Raw genomic sequence first — 25815 nt, forward strand, 5'->3', positions numbered from 1 at the left:
TGATTTTAATTACCAAAGTTAAGTTTTCCTGGAAGCATTTTCCATGGATTGTCCAGGATACCATAAAACCTCACAAACAACACATGATGAAAATGACTTTTTGCAGGTTATAAAGGAGAGCAGAATTTTGGCCTACAAAATCTTACAGTGGTATGTAGGAAGGGAAAAAAAAAACCCAACAGTATAATGATCCCAGGTTAAATTTTCAGGCCCAGCAGTTATAAAAAAAATTCTAGCCTGGAAAGTAAAAGTGTCTGATCTGAAGCTCATTGATATGACACTCAGCAAGAGACTCACTTCCCTCTCCCCCACCGATCCCTAATTTTTACAGTTACTTTCAAACTAGCCTCACTTTAAATTTCCCTCCTCCCATCTAAATTTGCAACTGAAAGTTGCTGCTCTCCACATAACCAGGTAAGAGCCTAGGAAGGAGGAGCTGGTGAGGAATGGGCAGAGAGGGGATGGCAGCTGGTAAGGGGTGTGTGCAGCAGCTGGGATGGTAGGGGCAAATGGAGAGTTAGGGGCTAGGGCTCAGAGGCAGAGGGTGGAAGCCGGGCAAGGGAAAGGAGAAAGATACAGGGGGAAGGGAATGGGGGATCCCAGCGCACAGAGCGTAACGAGGGTCCCTGGAAAAGTGGACAGGGTTGGAAAACTCCTGCTCTCTCCACGGAAGGGGGTGCAGCACAGGGGGTCTCAGGCTCTGGGGGGGAGGGGTGCAGTGCAGGGGCTGTGGGCCGGGGGAAGAAGTAAAGGGCTAAAGTAAAGGTAGAGGAGTAAAGGGCTAAGCCGGGGGGTCCCCAGGAGCGGCAGGGTCCCGGGGAGAGCAGAGGGGCGGGATACCGGGCAGGGCGATGGGTCCCGGGGGGGGGGCGGGATACCGGGCAGGGCGATGGGTCCCGGGGGGGGCGGGATACCGGGCAGGGCGATGGGTCCCGGGGAGGGCGGGGGGGGGGCGGGATACCGGGCAGGGCGATGGGTGCCGGGGAGGGCGGGGGGGGGCGGGATACCGGGCAGGGCGATGGGTGCCGGGGAGGGCAGAGGGGGGCGGGATACCGGGCAGGGCGATGGGTGCCGGGGAGGGCAGAGGGGGGCGGGATACCGGGCAGGGCGATGGGTCCCGGGGAGGGCAGGGGGGGCGGGATACCGGGCAGGGCGATGGGTCCCGGGGAGGGCAGAGGGGGGCGGGATACCGGGCAGGGCGATGGGTCCCGGGGAGGGCGGGATACCGGGGAGGGCGGTGGGTCCCGGGGGGGGCGGGATGCCGGGCAGGGCGGTGGGGGGCGGGGGCCGGGGCGGCTGGCTCACAGCGGATGGTGTGGAAGGAGGCCTTGGGCCGCCGCTCGAAGCTCTCCCCCAGCTGCAGCCCGTGCTCCTCCTTGTCCAGCAGCGGGTTCGCCGAGCCGTTCATGCCCCTGCCCGCGCCGGACCCGGACACAGCAGCACCCAGCAGCGGCGGATCCCCAGCCCCGCTCCCTTCCGGGGCAGCGTGTCACCGGGAAAGGAGTCCGGCTGCGGGGCGCGTCCCGCGCGGGTAGGCCCCGGGGAGGGCGCAGGATGGGGGGGGGTCTGACACGGGGAGCGGAGCGGGGTCTATGGGGGAGGGGAGGGGTGTTACACGGGGAGCGGAGGAGGGTCGGTGGGGGGGTGTCGGGGGAGGGGGTATCTGACACGGGGAGCGGAGGGGGTTCTGTGGGGGAGGGGGTGTCTGACACGGGGAGCGGAGGGGGTTCTGTGGGGGAGGGGGTATCTGACACGGAGAGCGGAGGGGGGTCGGGAGGGGAGGGGGTGTCTGACATGGGGAGCGGAGGAGGGTCGGCGGGGGAGGGGAGAGGGGGTGTCTGACACGGGGAGCGGAGGGGGGTCGGCGGGGGAGGGGAGAGGGGGTGTCTGACACGGGGAGCGGAGGGGGGTCGGCGGGGGAGGGGAGAGGGGGTGTCTGACACGGGGAGCGGAGGAGGGTCGGTGGGGGGGTGTCGGGGGAGGGGGTGTCTGACACGGGGAGCGGAGGGGGGTCGGGAGGGGAGGGGGTGTCTGACATGGGGAGCGGAGGGGGGTCGGGAGGGGAGGGGGTGCCTGACACGGGGAGCAGACTGGGGGTGTCTCGGGGCAGGACGGGGGTGCCTGGGGGGAAGGAAGGAGGTGTTGGAAAGCAGGACGCGGTGTCTGACATGGGGAGTGTGGGAGGGAGAGCAGGATGGGACTGACACAGGGAGGCGCTGTCTGGGGTGGGGGGACAGGCTGGGAGTCTGACAGCGCAGCCCTGTGCTTGCAGGATCAAGTTCCCGGTGGACACTGAAGAGCTGTGTGGCCCATAAGTTCTCTTTAACACTGGTCACGACTACACCAAGAAAAGGCATCACGTTTGTAAACATGTTAACTAATGTGATGATAAACTTAACTTAGTATCTAGCAGAGATGGTGATAAATTGGGTTTAAAAACAAAATAACTTTAAGACCAGGTGACATGTCTTTACATGTGATTGCCCATGTTCAGACTAAGTGCAAAATCATGTATAGCACCATTAGTTAATATTTTCCTTGTGTAAACATGACCAATGAAAATGATCAATTTGGGATGTTTTTGGTCTATCTTGTTAAAAAATGTATCTGCTTCTCTTTATTGTCTGACAGAGCACATTGTAAAGCCTGTTAGTTTACTCAGACTTTTTTATAATCTGTAGGCTGAGTTGTGAGGTTTTTGTTCTTGCAGGGTTTGGGAGTCTTGTTAGTATAACTTTGTCATAGATTTTTAAGACCAGAAGGGATCAAATAGTCTGACATCCTGTATAACTGACCAAATAATTTTGACCTTGTTTTAACTCGATTCCATATGCATCTTTAAACTTTGTGTTTGTGAATGTATAATGTCATGACATCACTAAATAAATAAAATATAACATTTTTGCTTTGTTGAGGTACTGTTGGCTTTTACATAAAAATGGGAATGCTGTCTTTTCCCTTTGTCTTATGTTTTTGAATTTCAGAGGTCAGTAGCTCACTTTTATTTTTTTGTAAAAGAACACAAAGGCTCTAGTCCAATCTGTGCTTACACCATCATAGAATCCCACTAGAATCATTGGGGACATGAATGGGTGTAGGGTTCCTTTCAAGTGGATCAGGTTGCAGAATCAGGCCCATAGTGTGGGGACAAGGTGGTAGTCAGTTTTTGTGGCTTCTGTATGATCTATAAGAGGAACAGAAATGTGTCTTGTTGATTATTTTTGTTTTTAATCTTAGGAAAGTCAAGTCTGATCTTGCCTTGTTTTACTGGAGGACTTTCATGGAGGTTTCAGAAAAGTAGGTTTGGTGCTTTCTCAGCCTGGCACTTACAGCAAGTTACAAAAAGTCCCTAAAAAGTGCAAACTATAATCCTTTTCTCATTATTTCTTATGTTTCTAGGGTCTTGATTGTTTTGTCTGAAATCAAAGATGGAAATATACACCTGAGGAAAAAACGTTTTAGATCTGCTTTGTCTGTATTCGTATGGATGAATCCAGGATGTTCCAAGAAAACACATCTGATAATTACTTGAATTCAGTAGCCCTAATTTGTGAAGATGATGCTTTCCAAAAGAAAGGGCACAGTAAAAGGACCCTTAGCCCTGAAGAAGCTGAAAAACTGGCAAGAGATCAAGCCTTGGTGTCTGACTTCAAAAAACTGAAACTGGAAAAAGATGCACAGAAGAACTGGGATCTATTTTACAAAAGAAACAGCACAAACTTCTTTAAAGACAGGCATTGGACAACTAGAGAGTTTGAAGATTTAAAAGCATGCCGAGAGGTGAGCCATATACACTAGTTCTACAAGTAAAGGGGCAAATATTGCTAATTATTTTCAAATGACTTGATAATCCACCAAATAAGATGTCAGTGACAGATCACTGTTATCTGTCAAATGCGCAGTGTTGTGTAGTTCATAGCTTCCATGACTTCTAAGCTTAAAAAAAAATTCAATTTTTTTTTATTGGACTTTTCATCCTATTCTTTCCTCAATATCTCCATGAGTAGGCTCCATCAGGACCCATCTGAAAGTTTCAAAAGTTGGAATCTCTTATGAAATCTTTGAATAATAGTTTATAATTGACCTATATTTTACATTCAGACCCACTCTCTAGAACAGTGGTGCCCAAACTTTTCCTGTCGCACCTCCCCCTTACCAGCAATGGCATTTGTCCATGACCCCCTCCCACCCACCCCCCGCTCTCATTACTGCACATTTGGTTCAGCAGAGGAGCTTGGGCTGAAGGCAAACTTGGGGCCAGAACTGGGAAGGGGACAGATCTGCGGTTAGAGGCAGAGCTGGCCTGGGGTTGGAGAGGGAATCAAACAGAGATGGGCCTGGGATGGGAGTGGAGCCTGGGCCAGGGGTGTGTCTGTGTCTGGGATGGGGCCATGGTTGCAGGCAGACCTAGGAGTGGGGCTGGGGCCGGGTCGGAGAGGAGCTGGGGGCTGAGCAGGCCTGCGTGGCGCTCCCTCCCCAATTCCCATGGGGCTGGCCGGGCCTTGCTGCATGTTTCTCTGCACCTTGTATGGGGGCATGTCCCACAGTTTGGGGACCACTGCTTTAGAATATTTGCTCTGTGTCCTAAATTAGATCTAAGTTCCTCTCTGTCTTCCAATTTGCAGACACAAGTTGCAAAAATTTTGAGCACCCTGTTATAAAGTCATCTATCTAGAGTAGTTAATACATTAAAATATACATTTTAGAAACACATTAAAATGTATTTTTTATTCACCCTAATTAATAAAAGGGCCCAGGCAAGAAGGATAGCATAATTTGATCGTTGCTCAAATGAGTAGATCACTAATGAGATTTTAGTAGTTTCTAAAGAGAAACTTAAAGTAATATAAATTAAAGCCTACACTTCACAATGTCAAATTGCCAGTGGAAGGATACTTCAGATTTTAAACTGATCCTGCATTTAAAATATGAAAAACAGTATCTTTGTACTATGAGGATCAACACAAGTGATGTGCTGTATGCTTGGCCTTTTTCTCCCATATAGTTTGAAGATCAGAAACTGACCGTTCTTGAAGCAGGCTGTGGGGTTGGAAATTGCTTGTTTCCACTTTTAGAAGAGGACTTGAATATCTTTGCTTATGCCTGTGATTTCTCTCCAAGAGCTGTTGAGTATGTGAAGGTTGGTGTGATATTTATCTGTATTTTTAGTGCTTCTTGAGAAATTTGTGTTAATCAGATTACAGATTATCTAGCTTTGTTTTCTCCTATAAGTATGGTAAACTGTCCTATATGGAAGAGGAGAGAAACTGATATACAGTACTGGAGCTTAATTTACAAGAAATTGAATCATCATCGAGGACCTGATTTTCTAGTATTAAATCGTATTACTGTAGTATAAGTGTGAATGTTGTACTTGGATATTTCCTAAAAGTAAAGTTTGGCCAATAAGAATAACAGACTGAGTGATGTTAAAGGACCCCAAATCTGAAGTGAACTGTGACTGCTTCCTGGTAAGTAGTGTATATGTGGAGATCCATCTGCGCCCTGTTTCTGTGAATCTACTACCCTTTAGGACCAAATTCCACACGCGTTGCGTCACTTAACTCCTACTTATGTTTGTTTACCAGTGATGAGTGCTGTAGTGTGTGCGTGAATCTGTGAACTATGAGAGACTCTTCAGTACCATTGAAGTATCTGCCTATTCTTCACGCCTCGACCTTAGGTTTCCTATACATGTCTTGTGCTAGTTCTTTGCTTTCACTACTTTTATAAGTGGCAATATTAACTTTTTTGTTCAAAGGGATGACAAGTTATTGCCACTTCTAAACCCAGACACTATCCTGCAGATAGTCATATGTCGTGGTGTATAAATTTTCTCTTTAAAATGAGTGTATTCTTGAGAACTGTGAGGCTTTTATGCAACTTATGACCACTTGCATTAGAGACTCTCAATGCTATTAATACTTCTCGTATACGTAGTGTTGTGCAACTGCTAACTAATTTTCACAATGTTTTTTCCACCTTTACTACAACAATCTGTCTGGAGATTGGTCCTGCTTTGAGCAGGGGGTTGGACTAGATGACCTCCTGAGGTCCCTTCCAACCCTGATATTCTATGATTCAGCAATTAAGTGCCCCCCCCCCATATCCATGTCCTGGTAAATTACACAGTACAACCAAAATTTGATTTGAGACATAAACTCAGCTGTGACATCTTTGTGAGGAGGGAAGAGGAACAACCAGAGTGATCTTGAAAACAAAAACTTAGAGGCTCTTTTCAAGCATATTTGAAGACCTATTATAAACAGATAGCATGTTTATACTCAATTCATTTTTCTACAGTACAGTACACCCTCTCTAGAATGCCCAACAAACTTTTGGCTATAGTGAACCTGGTCCCTGGATCCTACCACCAGCCCTGGGGCCACTGGTGTAATTATATTGTGTTATTTTGACAAAATATGCAGAATTTTCAGAATTTTAAAGTGTGGGCAGAATTTTTAATTTTTTGGCACAGAGTTCCCCCAGGAATAGTGACACAGCACTCCAGTGGCACAGCTGCACCAGTGCAGCTGCTCCACTGTAGAGCTTAGTGAAGATGCTACCTATAGCAACAAGAGAGCTTCTCCCATCAGCATAGGTACTCCATCTCTCTGAGAATTGGTAGATATGTTGATGGGAGAAGCCTTCCTGTCAGCATAGCACTGTCTAAACCAGGGGTTAGGCTGATATAACTCCCATCACTCAGGGGTGTGGATGTGCCACATTCGTGAGCGAGGAAGTTATACCAACATAATTTCCTAGTGTAAACAGAAAGCTTGGAGTGAATGCTCTTTGTAGTTCTGTTTCCGTTTGTTGCTCTCCCTGTTTAAAAAAATCACAAAATACAATTTTGTCTTTTATAATTTTATAGTGAATGCTGTTACTTTTCAACTAAAGCACTTTTCACTCCATAGAAGAACGCTTTATATAATATTGAGAGATGTAAAGTATTCCAATGTGATCTGACCAAAGATGACCTTCTGGAAAATATACCAGCAGATTCTGTGGATGTTGCCACATTAATATTTGTGCTTTCTGCCATTCACCCTGACAAGATGCACGTTGCTTTGCAAAATATTTATAAGGTAAATGTGTAAGTATGACCTAATAGTTTTGGGGTTTTTTTTAAAGTCTTTTTTGACTCAAGAATACTATTCCACTCTGAAAAGAAACTGTGTGAAATGGCACCTCCTTAGTACTTTACTCCCTGGATGAATTCAGTCACATTTGCTTTTGCTTACTATCGGGACTAAAATAAGTTTTGACTACATTTTTCTTGTGTTAGTTCTGAGTAAGTGAACTGGATTCTCCTCTGGCTTGTGTATCATCAACATAACTAAATTAACGTTAAAAAAATGTTCATGTTGATAATATGACATCTAAATTGCTGTAGGACTGGCTGTTAGAAGAAAAATCTATTTTGCAAGTAACTTAAGCAGACTTGCTGTATGGTCCTTGAGATGCAGCACATGGAACCACATGATGCCATTTTTACAGCATCACTTTTTGCCTTTGTAAGGAATACTGTTAAGAAAATCCACTACTGACTCGTTTTTATAAAAAGGAAATCAGCTGATTAATTGGCTGAAAGTCAGATCAGAAATGAACGTTGCTTTCTCTAGGTTCACCAGCATTATTTTCTGTTTTTTTGGTTACCATTTTTATCTGTACCAAGCATCTTAACACACTAACATAAAAGCAACCGTCACAACAGTGCATTTTGTTGGGAACTAAGTACCATTATTTTTCCTTTATCTGGATTTAAAGGTTCTATGGTACTGTGTTATGTTAATAATGATTCAGGCCCTGATCCTGATAACACTAACATATATGCTTAACTTTACACACAGTGAGTAGTCCCATTGAAATCAGTGGGACTACACACAGTATACAGAGTTAAGCATGTACAGAAGTCTGTGTGGGACTGGGACTGTCTTGGGCTTCAAACAGGAAGTATAGGAGCATTAGCATCTCCTCCTGTGAAGTGCTGAGATTTTTCAACTCTGATTGAGGGTACTCAGCATCCTGTAGGAGCAGGCCCTAAAATGAAGAACTGATAAATGCACAACTATTTTGAGATAACAGTTGTCCAAAAATATTGGCTACTAATTGGGAAGAAAGGTTCACATTTTGATTTCTCATTCTGTTTCCAACAAACATTTTTTTAATTTGCAGTTTGTACTGTATTTGGATTTTTATATTATAGGATATCTGTTGTATCACATCAGCTATAGTCTGAATAATAAAGGTTAGGTTTTGATATACTTCAGAGTTTGTTTTCTAAAATAGAGATTTATTTTTTAACTCAAATAGGACAGAGGCTAATTACTATTTTCTTAGTGAAGATGGGTTAGCTCATTTAATCCATTGTTCGCTTCTGCAGAAATTTACAAATTTTGTTATGTCCACTTTACTGATATATCTGTATTTTATCTGATAGGTATTAAAACCAGGCAAATGTGTCTTATTTAGAGACTATGGGCTCTATGATCATGCAATGCTTAGGTTTAAATCTGGCAGCAAACTTGGAGAAAACTTTTATGTTAGACAAGATGGGACAAGATCATATTTCTTTACTGATGGTAAGATATAATAGAAACTTTTTTCTCTGCAAGTTTGTTGTTTAAAGTTGCTTCAGTGAATTGTTGCTATGCCTTTAAGGGTTGGTTGATACCTATATGAACTATGAAACCTTCAGTGTTGTTTGTTTTCCAGCTATATATGGTTATTTTATAAAAGTGGCAGGACTGAAGGAGCAATTTGATCTGTTGACTGAACTACCTATATGTAGCATTAGGATAGGCCATGGCAGCATAGGTTTAGAACTTGTTAGCTGCAGTGACTTCATTCAGATCAATACTCTGAAAGAAAGAGAAAAATGCTTAGGGAAAGATCTGGTCTCATACAACACTAAGCAACTACGGGGTGCAATTATCCCATAATAGTCTTTTTGCAATGTTCTTACATATATGAAGCCTGCTTCAAAACCCATTGAAGTCAGTGGGCTTTGAAGCAGAAGTATGACTGGAATGAAAGAAAGCTTTTATTGAGGTAACACTGTGCTAATAATTTGACTAGTTGTGACTGCTGTCTCTTCTGATAGATTATTTCCAAGTTCAACCAGCTCTACGTTTTAGTAAAGATAACTCTTAAAAAGCATTTCATTATCATTATCTTAGGACATGAACAATACTTACAGTAGCACCTCAGAGTTACGAACACCTTGGGAGTGGAGGTTGTTCATAACTCTGAACAGAACGTTACAGTTCTTTCAAAAGTTTGCAGCTGAACATTGACTTAATACAGCTTTGAAACTTTATTAAGCAGAAGAAAAATACTGCTCCTCCCCCTTTTTTTTTTGTGGTTTATGTTTAACACAGTACTGTATTGTATTTTCTCTTTTTGGTCTCTGCTGCTGCCTGATTGTATACTTACAGTTCCAAATGAGGTGTGTGGTTGACTGGTCAGCTCATAATTCTGGTGTTCGTAATTCTGAGGTTCCACTGTATGTAGTCTTTCACTGAGTCACGTTTCAGAGGGGTAGCCGTGTTAGTCTGGATCTGTAAAAAATCCTGTGGGACCTTTATAGACTAACAGATGTACTGGAGCATAAGCTTTCGTGGGTGAATATTCACTTCGTCAGACTCCAGTACGTCTGTTAGTCTATAAGGTGCCACAAGACTCTTTCATTGAGGGATCTCAAAATGCTTTACAAAAGAAGATAATTGTCCCAACTTTATGGATAGGAAAACTGAAGCATGAAGAAATTAAGTCTTGTACAAAACTGGGATTGTAACTCTGGTCTCTTGACTCCCAGTTTCACTCACTGAACACTAGAGAACAAACACTTCCCTGTATTAATTATGGAGCTATGTGAAAGAAAAAAGACTTTTTTCTTCTTTAAAGCAAAATCAAGCATTGAAAGTCTCTTGGAGACCAATTTGGAGCCAAGTAAATAATTTTGATATTTTATGACATAGTCGATTACCTAGTTGCTGCTCATATTTAAAAATAAAACTAATTCCATTGATCATTTTTGAGATGTTTCTGTTCTTTAAAGGATATTGATTAAATTTAAGATAAATAATGCAAGCAGCTATGCAACTTCACCTAAGAATTCCTAGGGTAATTTTTGTTCATCAAATACACCTGTACCCCTATATAACGCTGTCCTAGGGAGCCAAAAAATCTTACCGCGTTATAGGTGAAACTGCATTATATTGAACTTGCTTTGATCCGCCGGAGTGCGCAGCCCCACCCCGCCGGAGCACTGCTTTACCGCGTTATATCCAAATTCGTGTTATATCGGATCGCGTTATATCAAGGTAGAAGTGTAGCTTGTGTAGTTCCACTTATATTGGTAATTGTACCACACTGAGCTCTGCTGTTGGAGGGAGGGACTGGGGGAGACAGCCTAGAAATGGACATTTGAATCCACTCCCTTGCTAGGCATTTGGAGAATGAGATATCACAGTTGAGTGTTTGGATGGGAAATTCTTAGTGAGTTTTTTTCCCTTGAATTTTGAAGATTCTGCTATTCCCTGCTGTCTCATTTTCTTGTGGTGATATGAAAACAACCTGTATATTGTGCTACAGTAGCAAATAACTGTAAAATATCATTCACCAGTGTCAGTTCTTTCTAAAATGGCCTGTTGAGTTTAATTGTGATCTAACAAGTTTGTTTTTCCAAGAGTTTGATAGGCAAAACATATTGTCTAGTGCAGCAAAATGTGCTTTGTGACCACTTGGTGGCGGTTCATGGAAGAGCTGCCAGTCAGGAGGTGCTAGCTCTCCTTATTTTCAGCTGAGAGAAATAAAACAGATGAAAGAGAGAAGTGAAAGGAGGAGCAAATACAGACAGTGTTTGTTCTTTTTTAGAAAGGGATATATGCCTGGCTCAAACAGGACTATCAGTCTCTCTCCCCTTCTCAGAGAACTGATTTTGTCACTCCCCCAAATTATTTTTAATTAGTAGAGGAGTGAGTATGTAGATCTTGCTCATAGCCTGATTTCATTACAGTGAAGTTGTCCGATGGTTGCAGTATCTATTATTTATATTTCAGTAGCCTGTATTTCTTGCACTGTACAAACAGTGAGCAACAGTTTCTGCTATGGAGAGTTTACAATCTAATTAGATAGAACAGATAAAGAAAAGTGTGAGAGAGGGTAAACAGAGGAGAAATGACTCGCCCAAGATGACACAGCAGGTCAGCAGCAGAGCCAGGTCTTCTGAGTTCCAGTCCAGTGTCCTGTCTGCTAAGCCTCACTCGCTCCTCTAGGGAAAGTACTTCACTAAGGTTTCTTCTATGTGTTTCTGTTTAACTACAGTGTGGGAACTTGGCCTATTTGCCCCTCCGTAGAGAGCAAGCCTGAGGCCAATCCACCACGGAAATCTTCAAAATGAGGTTGAAGAGGGACTTAAGATGGTGCATTGGCTTTGTGCTGGCCCACTAGACAATGTGAAAATAATTTTAGAGTCATTCACAAGAGGAAATGGAAAACTTTCAATTTAAAATGATAAATGTACACAATTCGGGAAACAGGATTGTGTTACCTTTTTTAAGCCCTAGTCCTGTGAGCTGCTCTGCATGAAAGCAGAGCCTCATTGACTTCAGTGAAGCTCAGTGCAAGTGTCGGTGTCTGTCTGCACAGAGCAGCTTGCAAGTTTGAAACATTCATGATTTTCATGAAAGTGGATGTAATTAAGTAGTTAAAAACAAATGCTTGTATAAATGCACATTAGTACTTAAAAACAATTTAAACTAACTTTTAATAACACCATCTTTTTCCCTTGTAGAATTCTTGTCTCATCTCTTTATGGCTGTAGGATATGAACAAGTGGTCAATGAGTATGTGCTACGAGAAACTGTGAATAGGAAAGAAGGCCTGCGTGTTCCAAGGGTTTTTCTTCAGAGCAAATTTCGAAAGCCTCTAAGTGAAGCATGAGTATTTGCTAATGAGCCACAGAAATGCTTGTTTAAATGGGTCGGTGAGGGGGGGAAATCTAGTATCAAGTTTTTCCTTGGCTGTACTATCCTGGAGTCTGCTAAACCACAATGACAGAATCATGTTTTCCAGAACCCTTTTTGATCCTTGGGTAAAGAAGACAAGAGTGATTATTAGAATACAATTTTAAGATAGGATAAAGGTACATATATACAAGCAACCTCTTTGAGTGACTAAATTTCCCCTTTTTAAAGTAAATTCTGTGCACCATTATTAGAGGCTCTTGTGTGATTTTAATATAAAAATGGTTTAAATAAGACAATTTGTTTTTAAATAATTCTCCAAGGATTTGGTATAGGATTGTAATTTTCATTAAGGAAAGTATGTTGTTGAGCATAAACAGGCTAACTGTTAATTCTAAATCACTGCTTCCACTAGTTGCAAGAATGGATTAGTGTTGTGTCCCATCTCTTTCATATTAAAACTATTTTATATTTCTGCTAATGGACACTTTTTGTCTGATATTCATTTTTATAATAAGGCCTATTAAAAGTTATAGGAGTTTCTTTTCTTTTCAGTGCATATAGAGCGTCTGCACCTATCATAACCTTAGTCCCAGATTTGGACCTTAGCGTCCAAAATATGGGGGTTAGTATGAAAACCTCCAAGCTTAGTTACCAGCTTGGACCTGGTACCTGCTGCCACCACCCAAAAAATTAGAGTGTTTTGGGGCACTCTGGTCCCCCTGAAAAACCTTCCCTGGGGACCCCAAGACCCAAATCCCTTGAGTCTCACAACAAAGGGAAATAATCCTTTTCCCCTTCCCCCCTCCAGGTGCTCCTGGAGAGATACACAGACACAAGCTCTGTGAAACTACACAGAGACTCCCCCTCTCTGTTCCCAATCCTGGAAACAAAAAGTACTTTCCTATTTCCCCAGAGGGAATGCAAAATTAGGCTAGCAATCCAACACACAGATCTCCCCGATTTCTTCCTCCCACCAATTCCCTGGTGAGTACAGACTCAATTTCCCTGAAGTAAAGAAAACTTCAACAGGTCTTAAAAGAAAGCTTTATATAAAAAGAAAGAAAAATACATACAAATGTGCTCTCTGTATTAAGATGATACAACACAGGGTTAATTGCTTAAAAGAATATTGAATAAACAGCCTTATTCAAAAAGAAGACAAATCAAAGCACTCCAGCACTTATATTCATGCAAATACCAAAGAAAAGAAACCATAGAACTTACTATCTGATCTCTTTGTCCTTACACTTAGAAACAGAAAATTAGAAAGTAGAACTACTTCTCCAAAGCTCAGAGAAAGCAGGCAGGCAGACAAAGACTTAGACACAAACTTCCCTCCACCCAAAGTTGAAAAAATCCCGTTTCCTGATTGGTCCTCTGGTCAGGTGCTTCAGGTGAAAGAGACATTAACCCTTAGCTATCTGTTTATGACACGCCCCCCAAATTGAAGGCCGAAAGGAAGGACATTGAATTCATACACCCCCGCATGGGTGACGAATGCTGACCTCTCCTTGGCAGGTTCATCTAGCGATACTTGCCAGTACCCCTTGGTTAAGTTTATTGTAGAGATGAACTGGGCACGTCCCAACTTTTTTAATAGCTCATCGGTACGTGGCATTGGATAGTTGTCCGGACGAGTTACAGCATTTAGCTTACGGTAGTCCACGCAAAAGCGTATTTTCCCATTTGGTTTGGGTACCAGAACCACTGGAGATGCCCATGCACTGGTAGATGGGCGGATTATACCCATTTGTAGCATGTTCTGGATCTCCCGTTCTATAGCAGCTTGGGCATGAGGAGACACTCGGTAGGGTGGGGTTCTGATTGGGTGAGCATTACCTGTATCAATGGAGTGGTATGCCCGTTCAGTCCGTCCTGGGGTGGCTGAGAACAATGGGGCGAAGCTAGTGCACAGCTCCTTGATTTGTTGCCGCTGCAGACGTTCCAGGGTGGTTGAGAGGTTCACCTCTTCCACGCCACCGTCTTTTTTCCCGTCGTAGTAGACACCGTCAGGCCACTCAGCATCCTCTCCCTGGACTGTAAACTGACAAACCTGTAAGTCTCTGGAATAGAAAGGCTTGAGAGAATTAACATGGTACACTTTAGGCTTTAGTGAGGAATTGGGAAATGCTATGAGGTAGTTTACAGCTCCCAGGCGCTCTTGGACCGTGAATGGCCCTTCCCATGATGCTTCCATTTTATGGGCCTGTTGCGCCTTTAAGACCATAACCTGGTCTCCTACCTTGAAGGAACGTTCTCTGGCATGTTTGTCATACCAGGCCTTTTGCTCTTCTTGAGCATCCTTTAGGTTCTCTTTAGCAAGGGCTAAAGAGTGTTGGAGGGTGCTTTGTAGGTTGCTTACAAAGTTCAGAATGTTAGTTTCTGGAGAAGGCGTAAACCCCTCCCATTGCTGCTTCACCAACTGTAATGGCCCCTTAATCTCGTGACCATACACAAGTTCAAACGGTGAAAACCCTAAACTGGGATGTGGTACAGCCCTGTAGGCAAACAGCAACTGCTGCAACACTAGGTCCCAATTATTGGAGAATTTGCTGATGAATTTTCGTATTATGGCCCCCAAAGTTCCATTGAACCTTTTCACCAGGCCATTGGTTTGATGGTGGTATGGGGTGGCAACCAAGTGATTCACCCCATGAGTTTCCCACAGTTTTTCCATGGTCCCTGCCAGGAAATTAGACCCTGAATCTGTAAGGATGTCGGAGGGCCAACCTACCCTGGCAAAGATGTCTGTTAAGGCCAGGCACACAGTGTTAGCCCGGGTGTTACCTAGAGCTACTGCTTCCGGCCATCGGGTAGCAAAGTCCACTAAAGTTAGTACGTACTGCTTTCCTCTGGGCGTCTTTTTTGGGAAAGGGCCCAGAATATCCACAGCTACTTGCTGAAATGGGACCTCAATTATGGGGAGTGGCTGGAGAGGGGCCTTGACCTGGTCTTGAGGCTTACCCACTCTTTGGCATACCTTACAAGACCGGACATACTTGGCAACGTCCTTGCCCATCCCCTCCCAGTGGAAGGACTTCCCCAACCGGTCCTTGGTTCTGTTCACGCCAGCATGCCCACTGGGATGATCATGGGCTAAGCTTAAGAGCTTCCCCCGGTACTTAGTTGGAACCACCAACTGTTTTTGCGGCTGCCATTCTTCCCGGTGTCCACCAGAAAGAATTTCCTTGTATAAAAGTCCTTGGTCTATAACAAACCGGGATCGATTAGAAGAGCTGAGAGGCGGTGGGGTGCTCCGTGCCGCCGCCCACGCTTTCTGAAGGCTGTCATCTGCTTCCTGCTCAGTCTGGAACTGTTCCCTTGAGGCTGGGGTCACCAGTTCTTCCTCAGACTGTGGACTTGGGCTTGGTCCCTCTGGAAGCGATGTAGGTGATGGGGTTGTTTCCGTTGCTGGTGAACCGCTCTCCGCTGGTGCACCTGAGGGTATTTCAGGCTCTGGCTGAGCCTTTTGGGTATGGCTGTCTGTTGCTTCTGCCAGTTTTGGCTCGCTGGCGCCCTCTGGCGTTGAGTTTGAAGATGGGGTTGCACTTGCTGGTGCTGGTTGCTGTTCCAGTTCCGGGCCTGGGACTGGAGATGCTGGGGCTGTTTCAGTGGTAGGCATGGAATCTGGGTCCACTACCTCTGTCTGGGTCTCTGGTAACACAGACGGGGCCTCTATGGACGGTTCAGGAACAGGAATGGGTTTGGAAGCTTGCCTGGTTTGGCTACGTGTAACCATTCCCACTCTCTTGGCCCGCCTCACCTGGTTGGCCAAGTCTTCCCCCAGTAGCATGGGGATAGGATAATTGTCATAGACTGCAAAAGTCCACATTCCTGACCAGCCTTTGTACTGGACAGGCAGTTGAGCTGTAGGCAAGTCTACAGCTTGTGACATGAAGGGGTAAATTGTAACTTTGGCCTTTGGGTTGATGAATTTGGGGTCAACGAAGGATTGGTGGATAGCTGACACTTGTGCCCCCGTGTCTCTCCACGCAGTAACCTTCTTTCCGCCCACTCTCAAATTTTCCCTTCGCTCCAAGGGTATTTGAGAGGCATCCGGGCCTGGGAATCTTTGGTGTGATGGTGGTGTAATGAATTGCACTCGCATGGTGTTCTTGGGACAGTTGGCCTTGATATGTCCCAGTTCATTACACTTAAAGCATCTTCCATCTGATGGGTCACTGGGCCGAGGTGAGTTACTGGAGACTGGTGAGGTTGAAGGGTAGGGTATCTGTGGCTTTACTTGGGTGGTATGTGGGGTCTTTGGCTGTCCTCGGTTGTAGGGTTTATGGTCTGTGGGCCCCCTGGGGTAATCGTTCCCCTTGACAGTAGCTTTCTTGCTTTCTGCCAGTTCCATCCATTTGGCTCCAATCTCCCCCGCCTCAGCGATATCTTTGGGATTTCCATTTTGTATGTACCGTGTGATGTCTTCAGGAACACCATCCAAGAACTGCTCCATTTGTATGAGGAGGTTTAATTCTTCCAAGGTTTGAATGTTGTTTCCTGTTATCCAGGCCTCATAGTTTTTTGCAATGTAGTAGGCGTGTTTGGGAAATGACACCTCGGGTTTCCACTTTTGGGTTCTGAAGCGCCGACGGGCATGATCTGGGGTTATCCCCATTCGGTATCTGGCCTTGGTTTGAAAAAGTTTATAGTTATTCATTTGCAGCTTAGGCATTTCAGCTGCCACCTCTGCTAAAGGTCCACTGAGCTGTGACCTCAATTCTACCATGTACTGGTCTTCGGGGATGTTGTACCCAAGACAGGCTCTTTCAAAATTTTCCAAGAAGGCCTTGGTGTCATCACCTGCCTTGTAGGTGGGAAATTTCCTGTGCTGTGGAGCAATAATTGGCGCCGGGTTGTTAGGGTTGGCTGGCACATGCAGCCCAGCTTTTGCCATCTCCAGTTCATGTTTTCTCTGTTTTTCCTTCTCTTCATTCTCTTTTTGTTGTTTTTTCATTTCTTTTTGGTGTTTTTCCATGTCTCGGCGGTGGGCCGCCTCTTCTTCTGCTTGTTTCCTTCGGTAGGCCAACTTTTCTTCTTCTAGTTTTCTTTTGTGTGCTGCCTCTTGGGCTGCCTGTTCTCTTTGGAAGGCTGCCAGTTTCATGCTTTCTTCCTTTTCTTTCATCTCCATCTGTCGCCTGTGTTCAGCTTCTTTGATTTGTTCTTCGGCCTCAATTTTTGCCTTAGAAGTCATGGTTCCTGTTTTCTTGTGTTGGGGTGCCCTCCGGTGTTTATCTTTTGAACTGCAGGTTCTGTTGTCTCCTGAAGTCTGCCTAGCAACAGTGCTTTTTTCCTTTTCTCTCTCTAGCTAATGTTCAATGAAGGGAAACCAGAAAAACCACTTTATTTGCATGCATATAAGTGCTGGTACTTGCCTCCTAATGGGAGGGCTATTGCATGACAAAAGACCCTCAACAGTTTGGTAATGGCTTCTCGCTTAACATGCAAGCCACAAACTGCCAGAGAGAGCAGAAAAAAAAATTCTCTCTGGTTCCCTTTTAAAACCAACTGTTTCTCTCTGCTAAAAAGCCCTTAGCAGAGAAGAGAAAAATATAATATTCCTACTGGCTTCTGGATTCTGTCTATATCCCACCGCTGCTACTCATATCATAACCTTAGTCCCAGATTTGGACCTTAGCGTCCAAAATATGGGGGTTAGTATGAAAACCTCCAAGCTTAGTTACCAGCTTGGACCTGGTACCTGCTGCCACCACCCAAAAAATTAGAGTGTTTTGGGGCACTCTGGTCCCCCTGAAAAACCTTCCCTGGGGACCCCAAGACCCAAATCCCTTGAGTCTCACAACAAAGGGAAATAATCCTTTTCCCCTTCCCCCCTCCAGGTGCTCCTGGAGAGATACACAGACACAAGCTCTGTGAAACTACACAGAGACTCCCCCTCTCTGTTCCCAATCCTGGAAACAAAAAGTACTTTCCTATTTCCCCAGAGGGAATGCAAAATTAGGCTAGCAATCCAACACACAGATCTCCCCGATTTCTTCCTCCCACCAATTCCCTGGTGAGTACAGACTCAATTTCCCTGAAGTAAAGAAAACTTCAACAGGTCTTAAAAGAAAGCTTTATATAAAAAGAAAGAAAAATACATACAAATGTGCTCTCTGTATTAAGATGATACAACACAGGGTTAATTGCTTAAAAGAATATTGAATAAACAGCCTTATTCAAAAAGAAGACAAATCAAAGCACTCCAGCACTTATATTCATGCAAATACCAAAGAAAAGAAACCATAGAACTTACTATCTGATCTCTTTGTCCTTACACTTAGAAACAGAAAATTAGAAAGTAGAACTACTTCTCCAAAGCTCAGAGAAAGCAGGCAGGCAGACAAAGACTTAGACACAAACTTCCCTCCACCCAAAGTTGAAAAAATCCCGTTTCCTGATTGGTCCTCTGGTCAGGTGCTTCAGGTGAAAGAGACATTAACCCTTAGCTATCTGTTTATGACAGCACCTAATTTATATCTGATGTTAAGAAAACACACTCCATGAGTGAAAGGTTAGCCAAAATACTGTTTTTGTTATGAAAACAATCATCTGTAGCAATTTGATGAACTATTTCTTAAGACATCTATTAATCATTTATGAGCTATTTCTGAATGGAATCTTAATATAAAGCATGATCACTGTTTTCATACATGCTTCCATTTTCTACCAGCAAAGAGAGACTTTTTGGAACTTAAAGGGGGACAACAGCCCTGCAAACACAAAACCATTGCCTGCGTAAAGCATGTGACCTGATGCGGAACGTTGCCTTGTTTGTTTTGCTACATCTTACAGTGACAGGTTAGAAATAGCAGGAAGAAACATTTCTTTTAATTTATGTCCATTTCTTTTACAGGTGTCTGTTTCTTTCCTGTTCCACTCCAAAAATTAGTTAAGCTGTAGACCTGACCCACTAACAAAGCAATTGAACCTCAAGGCCCCATCAGTTGATGGCCTGGTGGGGCTGCTAGTAGTGAGGCTATCGGTGCTTCTTTGGCATGAGTACAGTGTGAGCATTTATGTTCATTTCTCAAAATGTTTCAATTATATGACAACCCCCCCGCCCCTTTTTCCTCTTTCAGAGAGGCTGAGGCTAACGCTGTTCTGTTAACAGTGGATGCTTTTTGCAGACAAGCACCTGCCCATTACATAATGTTAGAGAATGGCCAAGAAGAATGAAGTGGGGGAGAGACCTTGGTGCTTTTCCCTTCACACACCCTGGCCTAATCTTCATGAGTTGAAGAGCCAAGAATCACATGCCTCAGTTGCTTTAAAAGGGCATTTTGAATGTCACAGGGCTTCTCTGAGTCTAGAAAGGGAATCTGGAGTCTCTTCTCTGAGCAGTGTTGAAAAAGATATTGACCCTCCATCACCCCAGAATTCAATCACTGCTAGCAGAGAAAGCCAAGGAGTTGATATCTTGCTCAGTGAGATGACTGGTGGTTATTTAACCCAGAAGGTTACAAAGTCCTCTGAGTGGTACCCTGTGTAGACAATCCATGTTGCAAGAGGATAATCTCCTTTCCCTGAGGTTTACACAAGACTGTAACCAATGCCTGATTCACACGCTCTGAAATTTACTATTGTTTGAGGTATCTATTCAATGCTCTGCTTCCTGGGTGAAGCAGCATGACACCTGTGAAGCACCTGTTCTCCAGATGGTTGAAGGGAAGGAGAAGCTGGTCCTAGCCCATACCACATCCCAAAATCAGGCTGAGTTTGTTCTCCATAGGGTTGTTTTGGGGGAAGAGAAGAGGGGGAAAAAGGAGGTGGTGCTCTTGGCTCAGCTCTGAATGCCATTAGCATTGTGGTTCTGTTTGTCCCAGAGGGAGGAGATATTTACCTGCTGTAGCCCTTGCTTGCTGTAGCATGGTTCATCTACCTTGTGTGTAATTAGGGAGGAGAGGAGAAATGCCTGCCAACTCTTTCCTGGTGACCAGGCTTGCAGTGGAGATTGGAGCACACCAGGAGGGTGGAGTAGGATACAGTGGAAGAAGCCTAACCCTTCCCACCTACAGAGAACAGACAGCAGGAAGAAACCTTGAGGTCCCTCCAACCCCATCTGGGTGATGAATGGGAAAAAGAAGGAGGGGGAAAGTTCAACTCTGCACAAAGGAGGGAAGTGGAAATGCCCCCTGCATGTGCTGAAGGTGGGAATAAGCATGCTTTCCTGTTAAAGACAATGGGTGTGGGTAGTAAACCACTGCCTTCCTCTCCCCCTAGAAGATACATGTAGGTAGAGATCCCCTTTTGTTGGATATTATTTGAAATGGATGATCACAGGGCCTTGCTCATGGGCTCCATACTTCTGGACCAGCATCTAGAATTCTGTATACTTCTCTGAAGTCCGAACCATTAGAAGTCTTCATAAATAAATTATAATAAAATTAACCTACCTTAACTACAGCTCGCACACAACCCTCTGGCTGCTGAGGATTTTGTAGCCCTAGAATCCTATCTTTTATCTCAAGAATTGTCGGGGTGGGGAGGAGGCGGGAGGGGGAGGAATGAGGGTAGGGTGTGTAACAGGATTTTAAAATATATATCCATGGTATCCTCCTCACCTATCATGCTGAGAAATTGCTGTGCAGCACTTTTAATTATCATGTGTTATTCATCTTGCTACTCCAGTTTTTGTCAATCAAGCAGGACTGCTATTTTGTTGACCTGATTATGGGGAGATGACTTCCTTCCTGTCCCCATTAATCTCAATGGGCTTGCTTGATCTAGCTTGCTTAAACTTATCCAGTGAGGTGCTCCTAGCTAGATCTGTTTCAAGCAAAATTTAAAACAGAAAACAATTAGAAAAATAACCAGGCATTCGAAGGAGAAAACAGGCCCATAATGGCTTTGTGTTAACCTTGGTAACTAAAAGTCTGTTTATAGATTGGGTTCCCTTCTGGTGTCCTGTGGTTCTGCAAACACAGAGGTACTTTGGTGTTAAGTAATTATCACTCTGCTCAACCCCCTACTGAATATGCACAGCTTGAATGGAGACAATATAAAAGCTATGAATATTGGTCTGAAAATGTAATTAACTCAACTTATACATCTACAAATGTCAGTAAACCATATGCCAATGTGTGGGAAAAGATGCAGGCTTGGTCTCACAATAGCCAATCTGCACATGCTGTTCACCATGAAATCAGAGAAGTGATTAGACCTGACAACCTTTTTCTGTTGTTTGGAATATTAAGTTCATGCATTTGAACGTATTGGAGCTATAAGATGTCATCAAGGAAGTATTTTACTGGAAGAGTTATTCCTGATGTGTATCTGAAAGCTTGCAAGAAAATAAATACTGAGAGTAAGTCTTCAGAAAAAAAAATAATTTACCACAGATCTGTCGACTTCAGAAAATACTGTTCTTACTGGACACTGGATAACATGCAACTAAAATGAATTGTTTTTCTGGGTAGTGAATCTTCTGAAGGAAGCCATGTAGATTCCAAAACAAGACTGCCTTAAAAAATGCTGCAGACACAGATAATTGTACCATTTAAATTGCAAATGATGGCCTGTGATACCGCTTCTAATATGTACAAGACATTTTGGAAAGCAGAATTTTCCATTGTTGGCTGGTTTTCCTTCATTCAGTGCTGCTATGCATACACAATGGATTTTCCAGCAAATGAGTTGTCTGATTATACTTGTTATTAGGAAGAAAAATTGTGAGCAATTTCAAGCACTTTAGTGCAATGACTTCACAGTTATGCATTCTGCAAAAAGATCTTGGCCTCCCAGAGGTGCAGTTGATTCAAAGCGTAAGTACATGTTGGCTCTCTCCATTTCTACTGTTAAGCACATTTATTAGAACAAAGGCCAGCAATGAGTCTGGGTTGTACAGAGGCACAGAGACTGTATTTTGCAAAGATAAAGTAACTAGCCTCGTCAGTGGCTTTTAGCAAAATGTGTTTTCTTAGTTGCATTTAAAACAGATTGGAAGACCGCATAATAGTTTCAACTTACGTAGACTTTCTGGTATTATATTTGTATAAATTGTTAGTACCAAATATGTTGGTGTTTTTAATAGCCTCAGTGAAGTGGCAAATGTAATACCTGTGTCTTTCATTTATGGATCTATCCATTATTTGGTTTTCATTTGTGCACTAACTTTCAATTGTCAGTACACCCATTACATGCTGTATGGTAAATGGTCAGCCTGATATGGTTCTCATGAAAGGATTGAATAGGACTGTGCAACATGGGCTGGTGAGCCTGGCGCTAAAATAGCCCCTTACAGGATGAGTCACACCTGGATTGAATCAGGTGCTTTCAGGCTAAGAAAAGCAGGAAGTTGAAGTAAAGGGGGGCAGCCTGGGATACTGTAACTATGTTTGTAGATGCTGTAGGGAGCAAGAAGGCTCCTGTAGGGACCTGATTCAGCAGGGCAAAAACAGAAGTACCAGGAGAAAGCTCTCCAGGCAGGAAGTCCTGGGAGAGATTGTAAAGACCAGCTGAGATGAAGACTCTGTGAGTTTGTGCTTTGTGGGTTTTTTTTGGATTCATCTGGAGAGAGACACTGAATTAGAGTTAGAGGGCCTAGAAGGACAGTTTGTAAAAGAGGACTAAAGAAATGTGATTCTTTGTGGGGCTTGTTTGAATGACTTATGACCTCTTAAAGGGCCCTAAAGAGTGGGAGAAACAGAGCAGGGCATTCCAGAATGACCTGTGTCCATGAGGAGGCACTTAGGAGGTGGCTGCGCAATATTAGTCTGTAATAGCCCACAAAGATAAACATCTCCATGTATTTGGCCCCACCCTATCTATGATGTAGCTTTTCAAAATAGTAGAAAATACCCCTGCTTCTGAGAGACATGAGCTCTCTGCTTCTGCAGGGGTGTAGTGAGCAAGCACTCCAACACAGCCTTTGCAACAGAGATGATCAGTCTTAATTAAAAATTGGCCGCCAAGAAGAGTGATCTGAGAAGATGACCTGGATGCCAGAGGGAGTCTGTTTGGTGAAAAGCTACTGTCCTTGGGAGACAGTACTTATCTCATTAAAAGAGGTGTAATTCACAATAACAAAGGTGGCTGGGGTTGGCAGAAGTAGAGTTTGCTCACTTGGCCAGGTCCTTAGAGGAGTCTGGTGAATGATGTTCATGCTCTCTGCAGCTTAATCTCTTAGGGATGTTCATGGATTGGTCGAAGGATTAGAGGTATTGAACCACAGTCTGCCGAGTGTCCCAAGTCCCAGTGCATGCAGAATTTTTTTTTCTTATAGCCAGCCTCTTGACTTCAATTTGTGTATCCTATTTGGATGGAAAGAAAAGCTGCTGGTGTTCCAGGCTCTGTAAAAGGGCTGTGATGCCACGTGTATATATGGGATTGTAGTGCAACTGAAGTCCAAAAAACGGTGACTTCTGAGGTTTTTACTGAAATCTTAACTTCAAGCTGTTGCTCTGGGAAAATGATAATTTAATCTGAAGATGTATTATGATGTCACATTTAGTGGGAGCTTGATTCTTTTTCACTTCACCAGATTTGTAGCTGCTGCACAAAGCCTACAATGTAAAAACTGTTCAGAAGAAAATAAATAATGTAAAGCTTTAAAATAAAAACTTGGTTCCTCTCTGCACCAATACAACAAATAAACCTGTTAATTCCTTTAGTAGTGAAATGATGCTGGTCAGAAAGGGGAAATGCTTTCAAGAACCAGCTGAGACATTGTCTAGAAATATAGTCCTCATTTGTCAGAGTGGTGCAAAGCCTTGGGGTCCTGTCTGACTATTCACTAAGCTTGGATGACTGGGTAGCATCAGTATCCAAAAAATTCCTGCTTTCACCCCCAGCTTTCTAGGATGATACATCTCTTCCTCCTGGACAATGCCCTCTCTACAGTGATCCAGGCATGTGTCATGTCAAGGCTGGATTACTGTAATTCACTTTGTTTGAAGATGAATCTGAAGATCTCCACAAAATACAACTGCTCACCTCCTTCAACAGTCTAGGCCAAGGGGTCGGCAGCCTTCAGCATGTGGCCTATCAAGGTAATCCGCTGGTGGGCTGCAAGACATTTTGTTTATATTGACCATCCATAGGCACGGCCCTCCACAGTTCCCAGTGGCTGTGGTTCATAGTTCCCAGCCAATGGAAGCTGCGGGAAGTGGCCCAGGATCTGCTGGCCACCACTTCCCGCAGCTCCCATTGACTGGTAATGGCGAACCACAGCCACTGGGAGCTGCGGGGGGCCATACCTATGGATGGTCAAATGTAAACAAAACGTCTTGTGACCCGCCAGCGGTTTACTTTGATAGGCCGCACGCTGAAGGTTGCTGACCCCGGTCTAGGCCATTATGAACATGGACCTGATGCTTTCACATCCCTCCCCTGGCTCCCACTTAGCTTCTAATACCAGTTTAAGGCTTTGTCCTAATCTTCAAAGCAATTAATGGATCAAGCCCCCTCCCCCACCCAGCTACATTAAAGACCGAATTTTGATCTATGAACCACTTTGACAGTTGCACTCCTCTGGGACAGTGAAGATCACTGGAGGAAGTGGACCAGGATGAAGCATTTGAGAGCTGAGGACAAAGCACTCCTGATTCAGGGGATCCCATTTTTGGCAGAAACTTCCAGCAGAGATTAGGTGGATCTGGAGTGACTGTCTTTAGGAAATGCTGCAAAACCTTCCTCATCAAAAAGGCCTTTCCAGTCTAAGAAGAGCACTCACAACATTGACACACTTTGAGCCCTAGACCCCCACCATCTAAAAGAAAAAAAATCAAAACTCCTATCCCAAATGGATTTTTTTTTATCCTAAAAATGGAGGAGTGCCAGAGCCTCCATGAAATCAACCAAGGACTTTGTTCTTGCTATTGGTTTTATGTGGAAGGTACCCATACTATGGAGATGGGCAGCGATATAAAAATCTGAGAGACTATGGTGCTACTGATGAAGTCTCTGGAACTGAGGTAAAAGGGGATTAAACCCCTCAGCTATAAGGATAGAATCTTCCAAAGATGATCTTGAAAAATCCCCTTCCTTTACTTTCATATTTATTATGGTGGTACCTAGAGACCCCAGCCAAGTGGGGCTCCCTTGTTTTATGTGCTGTACAAACACACGTGCAAGACAGTATCTCCCATAAAGCTCTTACAGTTTTTAAATGCAAAAGACTGATAAAGGGTGGGGGGGAAAGTAATATTATCCCCATTTTACAGATGGGGAACTGAGGCACAAATTAAATAACTTGCCCTAATTCTCAAATGGTTGGTAGCAGTAGTGGCACTCAAATCCTGATCTGAGTTCCTATCCAGTGCCTTAATCAAAAGGAACTTCCTCTTGTCACAGAACATGTTCTCTGCTACGGTGAAAAGGAAGCACTGGTGAAGAAGAAATCTGGCTAATACATTTGTTACCAGTAAGATGCAAGAGACCAGGGTTCTAGCCCCACCTCTGCCACTGGCCTAATGGATGACTTTTGTCAAGTCATTTAATCCCTCTGTGCCTCAGTTGTCTGTTTATAAAATGGGGATTGTGCTACTGGCTGCCTTTGCAAAGTGCATTGAGATCTATGGATGAAAACTGCTATGTGAGAGCTACATGGTTATTTATGAAGTGATGTAATCTTTTTCCTGAAATTGCTACTGCCTCTGTTGAAGTGAATGGTAATATTTCAATTGACTTAACTGGGAGCAAAGTCAGCCCCCAGCTTGTAGCTTTTACGCAAGGCTCAAGCATCAGCTTTGGTTACCAGTATACAGTACATTGAAGTATGAATTGGCTCATCGCTATGGCAGTTCTGACATATCCCTCCTTTGCTGATCCTCAGAGATTGAGGATGAAGGGAAAGGAGGCACTGCTCATGTCACCAACCCCAATCATTCAAACTAGT

At 43.9% G+C, this 25815-nt stretch overlaps 2 protein-coding genes across 6 annotated transcripts in view; one reads left to right on the forward strand and one right to left on the reverse strand.

Moving 5' to 3' along the window:
• The window catches only part of EAF1 (ELL associated factor 1), a 28131-nt gene extending 26651 nt beyond the window's left edge, over positions 1 to 1480 (reverse strand). Inside the window, exon 1 of the mRNA XM_050938527.1 lies at positions 1306 to 1480. Within this exon, the coding sequence (XP_050794484.1) occupies positions 1306 to 1408 (103 nt within the window). The 5' untranslated portion in view covers positions 1409 to 1480. The remainder of the gene's footprint in view (positions 1 to 1305) is intronic.
• On the forward strand, positions 1435 to 12455 carry METTL6 (methyltransferase 6, methylcytidine). 5 transcript variants are annotated; one of them, XM_050938522.1, is made up of 7 exons: positions 1435 to 1531; positions 3238 to 3297; positions 3400 to 3780; positions 5006 to 5140; positions 6918 to 7088; positions 8444 to 8585; positions 11801 to 12455. In XM_050938522.1, exons 3-7 carry the CDS (start codon positions 3484 to 3486, stop codon positions 11947 to 11949), a joined length of 894 nt encoding a protein of 297 aa, XP_050794479.1. In that variant the 5' UTR covers positions 1435 to 1531; positions 3238 to 3297; positions 3400 to 3483; the 3' UTR covers positions 11950 to 12455. The 5 variants fall into 5 exon arrangements, with proteins under 5 accessions (XP_050794479.1, XP_050794481.1, XP_050794482.1 ...); XM_050938523.1 differs by lacking the exon at positions 1435 to 1531 and adding an exon at positions 2080 to 2364; XM_050938521.1 differs by lacking the exon at positions 1435 to 1531 and adding an exon at positions 2080 to 2360.
• The last annotated feature ends 13360 nt before the right edge of the window (positions 12456 to 25815 follow it).

Source organism: Gopherus flavomarginatus, chromosome 2 (genome assembly GCF_025201925.1).
Source record: "Gopherus flavomarginatus isolate rGopFla2 chromosome 2, rGopFla2.mat.asm, whole genome shotgun sequence".
NCBI lineage: Eukaryota > Metazoa > Chordata > Testudines > Testudinidae > Gopherus > Gopherus flavomarginatus.

Coding starts and splice junctions, on each gene's coding strand:
- METTL6 (XM_050938522.1), top strand. CDS start 3,484: ATGGATGAATCCAGGATGTTCCAAGAAAACACATCTGATAATTACTTG. Junction 5,141..6,917: donor GAGCTGTTGAGTATGTGAAG/GTTGGTGTGATA, acceptor TTCACTCCATAG/AAGAACGCTTTATATAATAT. Junction 8,586..11,800: donor ATCATATTTCTTTACTGATG/GTAAGATATAAT, acceptor TTTCCCTTGTAG/AATTCTTGTCTCATCTCTTT.